This window comes from Monodon monoceros, unplaced genomic scaffold (genome assembly GCF_005190385.1).
Source record: "Monodon monoceros isolate NGI ecotype Baffin Bay Population unplaced genomic scaffold, NGI_Narwhal_1 Super_Scaffold_2, whole genome shotgun sequence".
NCBI lineage: Eukaryota > Metazoa > Chordata > Mammalia > Artiodactyla > Monodontidae > Monodon > Monodon monoceros.
In genome coordinates, this window is record NW_021703776.1 from 56997141 (window position 1) to 57011739 (window position 14599).

General features: G+C 33.8%; 1 protein-coding gene across 1 annotated transcript in view; it reads right to left on the reverse strand.

The window, feature by feature from the left end:
• HIBADH (3-hydroxyisobutyrate dehydrogenase) overlaps nt 1–14599 on the reverse strand; it is a 105618-nt gene that overhangs the window by 67504 nt on the left and 23515 nt on the right. Inside the window, exon 4 of the mRNA XM_029233512.1 lies at nt 14368–14489. Within this exon, the coding sequence (XP_029089345.1) occupies nt 14368–14489 (122 nt within the window). The remainder of the gene's footprint in view (nt 1–14367; nt 14490–14599) is intronic.

Genomic DNA, 14599 nt, shown 5'->3' on the forward strand with positions numbered 1-14599 from the left:
CTGAAAAGGAAGAAGCTTCACATATGGCTTCCAAAATAACCTGAGAACTGGTACAAGGCTCTTCTTTAGTGTTCTGAGCTATAGTAACAAGAATGGTCGTTTGTTTTTTCCCTGTTTAACCCACCAATGTAAGGGGAAGAAGGGCCTACTCATCACTCTTCTTTCCAAACTACTGCCAATCATGCTTGAAGCTAGAAATCTATGAGGATGAAACCAGACATATCAAACTTGAAATTCTCACTCTTAGCATATGCAAAGTAAGAGGTTAGGAGAGGTTCAGTATGTTTTCCAAATATATACTAGCATTTTGCACTTCAGCACACTTGATCTTTACAAAATTCAGAGAGAAACTGGCAAAGCAAAATGTCATAAACATCGTATTTTTTTATGGCTTTCAATGAAACCTATGTTTTATACTTAAGCTATGAGGAGTACGGGTTTGTTCATTTTTTTTTTTAAACTAATCTGAATTAGGTATAGAGTTAACTTTAGAATAAAACTATCAAAAGACACAGACAAACACACACCCAACACTACTCCTAAAGGCCTTCTATAAAAGCTGTTGGGACAGATTTCTTTTAATAATATGACTGAAGAATTGTGCATATTGAGAGGGGTTAAAAATATGACAAGATAAAAACCATTAACTCCCGATACATTATAATTCTTTCAGTAAAACACATAATGATAGTCATAATGTCAAATCAGACTAAATACTGTACCTTATTATTATCGAGCAATAAACTTTGATACACTGTTAGTCGTTAAGTCTTAATGTTGAATAATATAAACATACTAAAAAAAGTATACATGAACACTGAAACCCATTATTTTTGTAAAGGCCAATTTTGGGTATTTAAAAAGTTGTAAATGTGCATTTAAATAATTTATTTTTGAAAATAAAAATTTTAAAACACAAGTTAAAAGAGTAAACACATGTGAAACTGTCCTGTGTACTCAATACTTCAACTCCATAGCTAAAAAGACACCCTCTGGCTCCTTTTAATATTCCAAGGAGGTTATTTTAGAGGGTTTAAAACTTCTGGTTTTCACTTCTGGTTTTGCATTTTCTTGTCCCTTTTATTCTTGTAGTTGACTAGATTCAAGCATACAAGACCAAAATCAAAATTGGTTTAAATTACCTAAGTTGACTTTCAGTTGGTTAATGATTCCTCCTATATCTGGGGAGGTGAGGGGGGGCGGGGTTGTCACTGCATGGTGATAGCAATGGAGCATGAAGAAGTATTTCTGTTGATTTTGTTTTTAAATTACAAAAAAAAAAAATCAAAGCCTTCTTCGTTATTCTAGCAACCAAAGAAATTCCAAACTTGAAGGTACTGCTCCTTTCATAATATCTTAAAATCCTCTACCTAAAATGTTTTCTTTTTTGCTATGTATCAGGCTAATTCTTATAATAATTCCATGTTATCATATCGTCCCTTCCTAAATGAGCCTCAACTTGCACACTAAAAAAATTAGGACAATCTGCATTTCATGAAGTTGCTATAAGGATTAAATGGTTTAAAATACACAAATCACCTAACATGACAGCCTGACACACCAAAGGTACTTAATAAATATTAGTTGCCTTCTTCTAAAAATTTCTGTATTATGAATTTTAAGGTGATTAAAGATATTCTGAATCTACTTATCGATAAGGCTATGTGCACTTTTATGCTTTCCACTCCATTAAGATTGTCAGGTTTTTTCTAAGGAAGTGGGGGAGGGGAAGCAGCAGACAAAAACTGAAACAGAAAAACAACACAGATGCTGTTGCCCTTACTTTCATTCTCATTTTTTTTATAAACTTGACTTTTTATCCCTCTCGTCTATTTTTTCAAGAAATAAAATTTGTCTTTTTGTTAAGAAATCAAGTCTACAACTAGGCTGACATTCTATGTCAAAAGTACACCTAAAAGTGAGCATGGTATATCTTGGTTGCTGAATATTTTATACTGTAAGGGCCTCATGCAGTCTCTTAAAAAAAAAAATCACACTGAAGATTACTGGCGACTAAGCATTCTCTCTCAGTTATGAATTATTTCACACCACTTGAAGGTTTCACTTGATTAATTTTATATGAAACATACTTTCTCCTTCTTTACTCTCATTCCTGTTGTTTTTTAAGCCACAGAATCCACTGATGACTAAACTCTTTGCATTCCAGTTCATTTCTCAACACCCCAACACCCACCCACCCCAGGAGATGCCAGCATTGTTTGTGAGGAGTTGGAAACAATACACTTCCACTGCTGGTTAATTTACATCAGATTCAGCCAGGCCTGGGGAGCAGTGTGCGGTCTTTTCCCCCTCTTCCTCCTCCCGTTCCCCCCTCCCTTTTTTTAAATTTAAATTACTCTTTTTAATTTAAAAACTTCCGGATGTTTTATTACCTTGGCAGCTTTACTTTTTCTCTGGATAGATGAAAAAGGTAAAGCTTAAACAGTTTTTGTCAGGTTAATGTCTTTTCTTTTTTTTACATATGTATCTGACATCCAGAATCCATAGTGTATAAAACTGCGATAATGATGTTGCATTTTCCACACTAGCTCATGTTTGGCACAATTTCATTGGTTTTTAAACATAAATATCAGCAGCCTCTTTTTCAGCAGCTACACATGTGCTCCTAAACGATATAAAAGGATTTGATGCTCGCTTTTTGCTATTTTCATTCTTTATTTTAGAAAACCATACAATATTATACATGCAAATACAGTAAGTCATTGTTTCCTTGACCAATATTTATAGAAAAGTACAAACTTTTTTAATTAAAAAAATCTAATATTAAAAATACTATTAAGTCTAAAAGCCAGCTTTTCTTTGAAAGCCACATTAACTGTCTCCTTGTCAGCAAAGTTATGGTTTAAAAAAATTTTTTTTTCAGATATCTGGAAAAAAATTATGTTAAACTCTTTAATAAAATTTATAATTAAAGCCATCTCAGAGACTGAAATCCTAACTTTCCAACCAAAAAATTTCACTGAATTAAATATTTTATCTAAAAATCAAGGGAGTTAAACATGTTCCATCAACACAGTTTACAAATAAGGTATGCAAAGACTCCCCAACATATGCAAGTGATACAAATAATTAAGAATCACATTTCATCCATTTAAATTTTAAAATACTTCCACCTATGAGACTCCAAAAGTATGAGTACATGATTTTAACTTTTAATATTTACTTTCTGCACTACTTTCTCTTCCCTTCTTACCCTAGCTCCCCCTAAACCCCCAGCACATACAGAAAATAGATCATTTAGGCCAGTGGTATCTGAGTACATTGCCCCTCCTCCTCGGCTTAGACAGTCTTGCCTTTTATATCTATGTGGAGGTTCCCATGGCAACACTCACTTACACCAACAGTATTTCCAACTGAAATGAGAGAAGCCAAAATCTTAATGCTTCATTACTAAATTACACACACCCTAACTAGCAAGGATTTTTTTCCATTATTTTTAATAAAAAAGTAGATTTCTAGAATTTCAGCAAAAAAAGTCATTTAATATTTTAGAAATAAGTAGAAAAAGTCACTGTAGGCAATTATAAATATATATGCATATTATTACATGAGATTTGCATGTGCTTATTCTTATTACATAAAAGCTGACTCAATTATAATTATAAATGGTAAGTATAATTTTTACTAATCCAGCCTACTGTATCAAATTCTTTTTTTTCCCCCTTAATGTTGGCTACATAGCTCACAAAAACCCTGGTGAGAAATTCTAACAAAAAAAGGCAAGGAGCAATTCATGGACAGCAGGAGGCAATTCCAGAACACAAGCACAATCTTTAAAGAAAAACCACTACAGCTTTTTGATGTTAAATAAGTAGAAATATCAGCATACAACAAAGCTAAGAAGCAGACTGTTGTATCAAGTTTAAAAGTAAAATATTCAGTGTCAAATGTCACGAGCACCTTTGTCTAGACTACTTTCAAATGTGAAATTTTCCTAATTTTTAAAACAAAGTTTTCTTTGTAATACCAAAGGTTCGAATGTATTTAGTTTTAGTACAACACACATTACAATCGAGTTATTCAAAATATAGGGAAGGGGAGGGTTGTGTGTGTACAAAAGCGGGAACAACAAGGTGGGAGGTCAAACATTTACTTTGAAAACATATACATTTCTTAATCAGGTTGTACACACTAAGAAGCCTCAGAGGAAGAGGTGAGAGTATAAGATGAGCAACATTTCATAAAGCTTTTTGATAAATAATCAAAGCTAAGCATTAAACATCTCTCTGTACAGTGAACACATTTTTTAAAAGGATAAAAATCCATAGAATGTACACTGAACCTTATTTATTCTGACAAATACTGTAGCACCTGAATACTTGTATTAAACAATGTTTTCTGTACAGAGTTTATTAACTTATATATGAGTTCATAAAATAGAACATTAATATGTATTTTAATGAAAAAATCTTTTTAATTAAAATTTATAATGAGCCTTTTTTTTCCTGCTTTTACATTATCACTTTCTTAAAATGAGCTGATTCAAAAAACTTCCTCAAAACCAGTACAGGAAACTGCAAGAATTTACTTTCCCAAAAACAGCTTTTAAGACATGAACATGAACTGCCTAATGAATCTCATAGTTAGGCTTGTGAAAAGGACCAACTTGCACCTTTCAGAGCTCTTTCCCTCTTTTTAAAAATTCCCATACAGTGAAACCTGCTGACACTTTTTTTTTTTATAAGGGCTGGGGCGGGTGTCGAGGGGAGTAGGGCAGTGATTTGCTGCACTGGGGTGGTTTCTGCAACATTTGTGAGGGTTTTATAGGCAGGATCCTCTCTCGAGTGTTTAGACAAGTAAAACAAAACCAAAAAAATAACCAACTGTTAAATGTTCATTTTATTTAAAAAAAAAAAAAAAGGCAATCCTCTGCAAATGCTTCAACATTTTAATTTACTTTCATTTCAGTATTAACCACCTAAAAGCAAACACTTGCAGAGTTCAGAAATCTTTTTCAGTTCTTTGGAGAGAGACATTTAATCAACCTTGATATTAGATGTATTTTTAAGCTAACTTAAAAGCAAAATCTAGAAAAAGTATTATGACCTCTCCTGAACAAAAAAGAATGTATTTTAAAATCCTCCCTTTATCACAAGCAGGTTTGGATGCAATGCCACCTGGTGGCACAGAAAAAAAATTTTTTTAACAAGGCTTAGGTTTTTAGAAACTGAGCTGTTCTATGAAACACCAACCATCCCTTTTGACTACTCTGCCTTCCTCCTAAACAAGTTATTCATCCCATAGTTTAACAATAACAGCTAACTTTTATTTTCAAACTTTAAAAATTTTAAGCAGTTAACTGCATGCGACAATTTCCTTAGTGTTTAAATATCATAAAGGAAGCAAAACATTTTTTTTCAAAAACCTAAATTGTACGAAAGCTTTAATTTTTAAAAGGTGAAATTCTTAAGAATCGGGGGTATAGGGACAGAGTAACCAAACTGCTTTGTAAAATTACACTGTATAATTAATTCCATGGTAAGAACGTTTTTATGGTGTGTTTTGGTGACCTTTTATTACCATCAAGTTCACAATGCTGGTGGGCTGCCTTTTAATCCCTCCGCAGACAAAGGCCCTAAATAAACACAGATCCCTTCCTGGGAAAAAGTCCACTCTGGTTAAATGGTAAGGAAATGAGTAAATCATTAGTAATCTTTAAAGCCAAAGCTATAAACTCAAGTTACCTTAAGTTGAAATGAAAGTGTCCTGCAAGAGTTTCAAAGTTCTGTCACAGATAGAAATCTCCAGCTCTTGACTCCAGACTAGGCGCCAGCTGATAAACAAACAATTTAAGTCAAGAGCTGGAGAATTCCCAGCTTTTTCATTTAATGGCTTTGGCCCAGAGTATTTACTGCCTCCAGTTTTATTCTCACTTAGCTCTAAGAGGAAATTTAAACTCATCATTATCTTAAAGCCCCATATGGGTAGCAGTCAGCTCACCTGATAGAGCTCTGCTTACTCAGTAGAAGTTTGAGTCTCAACTAGAAGTGACGTCATAATGTAAACTAATTAACTAGAGTTTTAGGTTGACTTTTTAACAGGCTAAATAAATTTTGTTCAATATAGTTTATATTCCCACTTGGGGTAGTAACAATTCCAAAAAATTTAATTCTGCAGTTTTAATCCAAACTACCAGCTAAAATGGAGGACAGTGTAATGGCTCTCTCACTCCCCGACAGGCGCCCACCCTGCCTCCCTCTACCGCCACTCTCACCCTTGTCCACTAGCCCTTGAATATTATATAAAGCAACTTTTCTGCATAAAATATAGACTATTCCTATTAACTTCAAAATACCCAGTGTTGCTGGGTGTGTTTCCTAACAGAGCAGTGTGTAAGATTTAAGATGTAAATGCTCAATCATGAAAAGCTGTTGATTTTATACGAGTACTAATAAGAATATAAAAGTACAGCCCAATTAAAGCCCATGATATACCATCAAATATTTCTAAATGCTGTTTTTAAAAGTTTGCTACTAAAGATTATAGATCTCAAAGTCAGAACTATACTGTTGCTCCTATTCCTTTCTCAAAATTATCATTTACTTTTGGAGAAAAATCTCATCTCTACTCAGGATTTTATGTCAAAATAATTCCTTCAGCTATCTGAGTGTTTGCAGATATTTGACAATTACAATAAATCGACTGTCCTTCCGCTAGCTGCTCATCTAATGAAAAAATGCTGCAAGAAAATTTTTATAGCCTAAGGTAAAGGGTTAATGTGGCATTAATGCGAAGAAAAATTCTTTCCCACTTCTTAATTTTCAGAAAGTTTTATAAACCTACCTTGGCTGGAAAAGCAAATTAACTATTTCAGTGTCTGCCAAGACTATTTTTCTACTCTTTAATACATAGTATTAAATACATAGTACATTAACAATGTTGGCTACTTGAGACCAAGTATTACCCTCACACGTAAGACTTAGTGGAAATGAAATATAATTAATGATAAAATCACTTGTATGCCTGGCCTCATATTATATTTCACTTTAAAAAAACTCCTTACGAACAATGTTACCTTAAGAGACTGCAGTGGATAAACATTCTGATGACCACAACTAATAGTCAATAACTCAATAAAAAAAGATGTCAGATACAAATCTTACAATTCTTAATACTCTTCTAAAAGAGTCCACATTTCTCCATCGCTGGAGGTAATCTCAGCTAAATACAAAACAATAACAAAAACCCTCTACCTTCAGGTCAAGTTAAATTACTTAAGGCGGAAGGGAGATGGCGAATCGGCTATCATACCTTCATTGGCCACGTGGGGAGGATGGCTACTATGAAGTGTGCACGTATGCTTAAATTTTTCACAATTAAAACACCCCAAGTAAAACAGAATTGTATAGCAAATATATACAGAGAAGGACCTAACCTCAACTTAACATACTTTTCAACTGCTAACATTATCAAACTTTCTTCAAGAAAATCAGACATCTAAAACACTGCAAGTAAGTCTGATAATGGTTTGATTGTGATGACAAGGCCCTTGTCAAATTCTTAATTCCACTGCATCCTCCCACTTCACCCCCAATAGCTATCCAGGGATCACAAACAAAACACAATAAAGACATAAGGGATACTGGAACTAATTTCACACTGCTTAGGCATCAATAGATGTTAATGAAAAATAAATTATATACAATTAATAGCTTTAGAAGGTTTATTTACTAAATCTACTTCACCTTTATATAAATACTGCTAGGCAGTCCTGAACTATGTGACCAGACCCAGTTGTGTCTGGTCTGACTTACATCCTGAATGGCAATTAAAGGACATTAAAAATACCCTGGGATTACTTGAGGCAGGACCCCTGCCTTATCCACACTCTTTCCAACAGACCCATGTGAGGAGAACCCTCCACCACAGGACAGAGCCTGGCAAGAGCAACTCTGGTAACGGTTACTTGACTGGAAATTGCAATGCAGTTAAAATCTGGCCTGCAGATTTGGAGATGAGGGAATCGCAAACTGCAAGAGAGTAAATTCTTAGAAATAAACTAGGTTCTTGTTAGCAATAATAATTATTACTAACAATAACTGATAGCAATAATACAAACACTGAGTGAAGTGATCACTTTGCCTTCTCTAGCCCACTCTTCTACTATTTTCTGAGGAGACAAATTATTAAAGCTGCCTCAACCATGTTATCTTGGGCAGTGAGTCAGCAGTCTTCTCTAAACATGCTAAGAACTCATTAACACCTTATACAGGGACTCTTGTCCCTGACAACTGTTGTAAGGGAGTCTCAGGCACGCCAAAGAATGTAAAAAGAGGTTTTTATGGGCACCTCTTCTTTGGGACTAATTTCAAAGAAATCCTTGGAATTTATTTACCAAACATTTCTGAACCACTTTGTGCAAACTGGAGAAAATCCCAGGCAAAATGTATTCTCCAGAGACAGAAAGGATACTTAATGGATCAGGGTGATAAGTAAAAGTATGGTTAAATGTAAGTGGATATCATAATTAACCCATTTCTGGGTGTACTGGTACTGATGAATCTTATGTCATTTCTGAGGAAATGAATTTGTCCATTAAATCAAGTTAAAGAAAATTTTAATTACTTGAGCTACTAACGCTTTAAATACCACAAATCAGACCAAGCAGAAGCTCACTTTAATATTTTTCAAGATAGAATAATCCAAGTCTCTGAGACAGAAGTCAATGCCACAAAGTACTTTTAAATTTTATAATAAATAATAGAATCGATCATTTTAAAAGAACTAAAAAGCATCATAGTAGTACAATTCTTTAAAGGGAAGAACCCATGAAAATGAATTATCTTAATCATGTTAAATCAACTTATTTCAAATCATTTCAAAAAATTAAATGTTACTGATGTAAGACTAAAATCTAAGAATAAATACTGCACACAATACTACTGTGTAATCAAACAGCTTGTGAGAGCATCAAAGACCTATTGAGATAGCCCGTTCCCCTCCATACATTCTAAACTATGGCAAATTCAGTTATATGAAATTTGATAAAAGAATCTGCTTTTGGACAGAAATAGCAATGTTTCAGCCCAAAGCCAAGTAAAATTGCCAAATTATAAACCTCTCTAAGAAAATGTTTTAATGGAAATGCCAATAGACCTTTAACCATAATGGTGTTAGGTGCCAAAATAGAAATAATTTTTGTTTTCGTGCTCCCTTTACCATAAATTAGGTACAGGTCAAGTGGAAAAACAGTAGGTATCCAGTTCAGTGAGCAGTTCCAGTTCAAGGCCAAGACTTGCACACTTGATTTTAAAAACAATAATGGAGTCTATATGAGACTTTCACTGAAGAGTTTAGCAAGCAAGTCTATCTCTCTAAGAGAAAGTCCTTAATAGGTTTATGTGCTTACTATTCCATATTCTAAGAATATCTCAAACAAATTACTAAAACTTAACCCAGCCAAGTAAGTAGAGTACTAAATCTGGTTTCCTGGTAGGGAACTGTTATACAAACACATACACACAAGTTCAATTATTTAATTTTGATATTAATCCCTAACCAGAGCAATATTTTAGCAAATCTATGAGGCTTGCCAGCACTTTGAAAGCCTTGGGCTAACTACAAGGGCCACTTCAGAGTCTCTTCAACTCAAGGTTTCTATGCAAACCTACAGACATGCTAGGCAATCAGTGAGCTTATTCTTCAATGATTCAAGCACAGTTAAGTGCTGTAGTTATGCCCTTGGAGCAGACTGAACAGTAGTCAGTCATTAGTCTCAAACAATAGTTTTTAATTTGCTTTATGTCTAGCATTCATTATACAAGAGAGCTAATCAAATTGGAACTAACATTGTGATAGCAGACCCATTCCATACTAAAAAAAAAATGCATGTGTCCAAATTGGTGTGACTAAACAACATTTCACATTAAAGGATTACAACTTTCATAAAGATGTGATTTACACAAGACAGATAAACAGATTAGGGCATCATACTTATGAGGCCAGTGTCATGGGCTACTAGAGAGCCTGGTTAGCTTTAGTTTGAGAACCACAAACGGTTAAACAAAGGCACGGTATTAGACATATGGGGAGTCAGTGTAAAGATCATTCAGTTTAACTAACTCTGAGTGAAACTACCTGCTAAATCCTAGGGATACAAAGATAAATGTTCCACAAACATACCAAGCTTGTTCATGCCTCAGAGCCCTCACAGAGCACCTCCATCTACTGAGAACACTCTTTCCCTTGACCTGCACATTCAGATCTCTGCTTAAATGTCACTTCCCCAGAGAAGGCATCCTGTCCACTCTATGTAAAAGAGCCCTCCCCATAGTCTCTGTCTCCTTAACTGTTTACTCTGTTTTTTTCCTTCATAGTACTTATCATTGAAATTATTCTTGTTTACTTGTTTATTCTCTCTATTCCTACCAAATCATAAGCTCCATGAGGCAAAAGATGTTCACTATCTTTAAAGCTCTAACTCTAGTACCTAGAACATACCTAGTATATAAGTACTCAATAAATGTTTATTATATGAAATCAGCAATCAAGGTGCTCTCAGCATAATAGGATTAGAATGTATAATCAGAAAACAGTATATAATCTTGTAAGAATTATATAAATACAATAATTTAAGTATAAGACATTTCATTAAAGAAAAAATGGAGACCTTCATTTTTAGAGTTACTTTTAAAGTTCCAGGCTCTCCCTAATATCCAAGTAAACTTCTTTTAACTTATTAACAGAAGTACAGCTGAAAATGAAACTAAAGGTGGTAGGAGAATTATAGGAACTAACCAATTTCCTTTCTTCCTTGCTTAAAGAATATTTACTAAAGAACCATCAAATCTAATTCCAAATTCCACTGGTTCCCCCTCGGATATAATCAGGAATCATCTATAAGATTTCTAGTTGATCTTCAACATAAATTTTCCATTTCTAGAACTAAAAATCCTTCTCTAGCCCTAGAATCAGCTGTATAAATCAGATCTGGTGTTACTCTCTCTCTTTAAATATCCATAGAGGTGAATATAAGATAAAAGTCAAATTAAGTATTAATAGAGTAGAAGAAACACACAAGGTAACAGTAAGGCTCTATTTCTTAAACTGAGAGGAGAGTACACATGGGCCCGATGTATACTTATACTTGGTACCTTTATAATTTTATAAATATTTTGTATATAAATTCAATATTTAACAAAAATTGAAAAAAAAAAAGTGTTAACTCCCTGCACTCAAAAAGCTTAAATTCTACAGGAGGAAGTGAATCAATGCCTATAAATATAATGTAATGTGGGCTTTGATAAAAGCATGTACAGTTTGACAGCTTCAAAAGAAAGCACCAAATCGGCTGAGGCATGCCAAAGTACTTTATAAAGTAATATCTATGCTACAAAGTGTTAACTGTACAAGTATAAAAGTTACTCACATTGGTTTCAGGATGATAATTATAGCAGTTTAAGCATCACTTGCTTTTGATTTTTTTAAAAAGTCACATGGAATTCTAAAAAAAATTATATTATTTGTAATAAGGATGATGTATAAAAAGCTGCAATAATGAAACCTGAGGAAAACCTTCAATATATTACTCCATGGGCTAGTAAAATGATACAGTAAAGATTCTTTTCATTGCATTCCCCAGAATAAAAGTTAGTAGAAAGCAGAGGAAGGGGCTGGACTAAAGAAATGAATCACTATCTCAAAAATCTATACAACTTCAAATTCATCTAGGTTAAAAAAAAAGCTTCTCCTTAAAATGCTAACCACTGAATAAGGAGTATAATATGTTCCTATTTTAATTTTTAGAATACTACTGTATTTGTAGGTAATAGCTCTATATAAATACACAAAAATGCATTTTTTTAAATCTAAGATAAGGAACAAACGAGGGGTGAGGGAAAATGGACAAACATGGGGGAAATTTTTTAAGGTTTTATTCAAATTACCTCAAATAATCCATGTTTAAGACTGACAAATATAGAACCTCTATAAAATTGCGGTCCCATCTTGGGTATCTAACTTGGGTATCTATGCTTTTTCCAGGTCCCTTTTCCTTAATTTTATTTAGTTAAAATATAATGATTTTTAAACCAGTCAACTCTAACTTACAGAAAGTTTCCTCTATTTTATTTTAACTGAGAAAGTGGAGACATTTTTAATCCATCATATTAAAAATATAAAGATAATAACTATGAGAAGACAAACATAAGCTTCTATTATATACTGGCTAATCTCATAATGATCGTGTCAACCGATAAATTATCACAAACCACCTCTACACAAAGCTTCCAGTCTATAATACAGCACAGATTCAAGTATTCACTATTACAAATTAACATTTTTGCATTCTTAAACTACAAAAGTGGGTTTAAAAACAGCTTGATAAGAACAAGGAGTAATTTCAAAGTTTTACCCCAAGGAAGACTATATTATTTTTAAAACTTAAAATAACACTTAAAAAATCAAGTTGGTATTCTTCATTATCAAATGATAATTTCAGGCTATACTCTTGAAGCAAAAGATCAACCAACAGCAAGATCATATGTACCATGTATCAATTTTTTAATTAAATCACAGAACCACTCAAAGAAGAATTGTTCACTTTATTAAATCCATTCTACAAAAAAAATACCAACACCAAGCTTAAAACTGCTTATTAGTATTTTATGATCAAAGATCCATACCACATTATAAATCTTTACACCACAAATCCTACTTAACCAAGTCAATATAACAATTATAGGGGCTAAAAATTATTTATACCTCCACCTATACTCAAAAGTGGTTTGGGATATAAGATACCTTTACAAGACAATTAGGTTCTTTATGAAAAAAATAAACTGATTTAAATCATTATATATATATATATATATATATTTTTTTTTTTTTTTTTTTTTCTTGCGGTTACACGGGCCTCTCACTGCTGTGGCCTCTCCCATTGTGGAGCACAGGCTCCGGACGCGCAGGCTCAGCGGTCATGGCTCATGGGCCCAGCCGCTCCACGGCATGTGGGATCCTCCCGGACCAGGGCACGAACCCATGTCCCCTGCATCGGCAGGCGGACTCTCAACCACTGAGCCACCAGGGAAGCCCTATTTTATTATTTTTTAATCCCAAAGCCAACAATCGAGTTTAATATAATAGGAGTAAAATTGCTACTCCATTGTCTACTGCTATATTGCTATAATTACATGTGTATGTATGTGTATATGTATGCAAATACATATGTGTGTATGTGCATATATATTATATTCGATCCTGCTATTAGTATTTTATATACTATTAAGCTTTTAGAATTTTATTAGTGGGTCTCCTTGTCCTCTGATTGAGATGATGATTTCTAAGTATGTCGATGTTGTGAAATTTATTTATTTATAGACCTTCTAATATTAAGCCATCTGTACATACATGAGATAAACCAAACTAGGTGGTAGTGTTTGATCTCTTTCATATGCAGTTGGATTTAGTTTGCTAATATACTTTATAAAGTTTTTACTTCTGTATTCATGACTGATGTAGACCTACAGTTTTTCTCTCTCATAATGTTTCCGTCTGGTTTAATTATCAGAGTTATACACATCTTACAGAATGAGTTGGGGAACCATTTCCTCTTTTTGTATTGTCTGGAAAAGTTTGTATAAAATTGAGATGGGGTTCGAGCCCTGGTCCGGGGAGATCCCACATGCCACGGAGCAACTAAGTCCATGCGCCACATCTACTGAGCCTGTGCTCTAGAGCCCGTGAGCCACAACTACTGACCCTGCATGCTACAACTACTGAAGCCCGCGTGCCTAGAGCCAGTGCTCCGCAACAAGAAAAGCCACTGCAATGAGAAGCCCACGCACTGCAACAAAGAGTAGCCCCCGCTTGCCACAACTAGAGAAAGCCCGCACGCAGCAAAGAAGACCCCACGCAGCCAAAAATAAATAAATTAAATAAATAAATTAAAAAAAAAAATTGAGACGATCTGCTCCTTGAAAGTCTGGTAACACTCACCTGTAAAATCACCTGGGCCTAATGTTTCCCTTATGAAATTATTTTTTCTTTTTTGCCACTTCTTCAGTTTCTTTAACAGTTACAAGATTATTCAGGCTAATTATTTCTTGAATCTGTTCTGAAAAGTTAAAATTTTCTAGGAATCGATCTATCCCTGCCCACAGTAATTTGGACCAAAAATTCATAGCTCTTCAAAGCTGTAATATCCTATTATCTGAATTTAGAAAAAGCACTGTATTTTAAGAGTATTAAATAACATAAGTCAGTTTTGCTTTGTTTTTATTTTTAATGAGGAAATTGAGAATCTGCAATAGCTCTAAAAATAACTGGATATATCTTGGGTAGCACAAAATCATAACTGTTACTTATGACAAACAGAATAGATGTGCATATATTTTAGCTACCACTTACCACCAGAAACAGGGGCATCCATGAAAACTGCTCCCATTTTCTCAACTTCTTTGGCCAATTCTTTTGAAACCATAGGATCAATAGTACTGGAATCTATTAATAGTGAGCCTTTCTTCACTTTTCTAAGTAAATGAACAGAAATATAGTTTTTAAAAACTATAGTTTTATAATTTAAAAAATATAGTTTACAACTCTGAATAAGCATTTCATGCAACTACCTATATCAGAATCT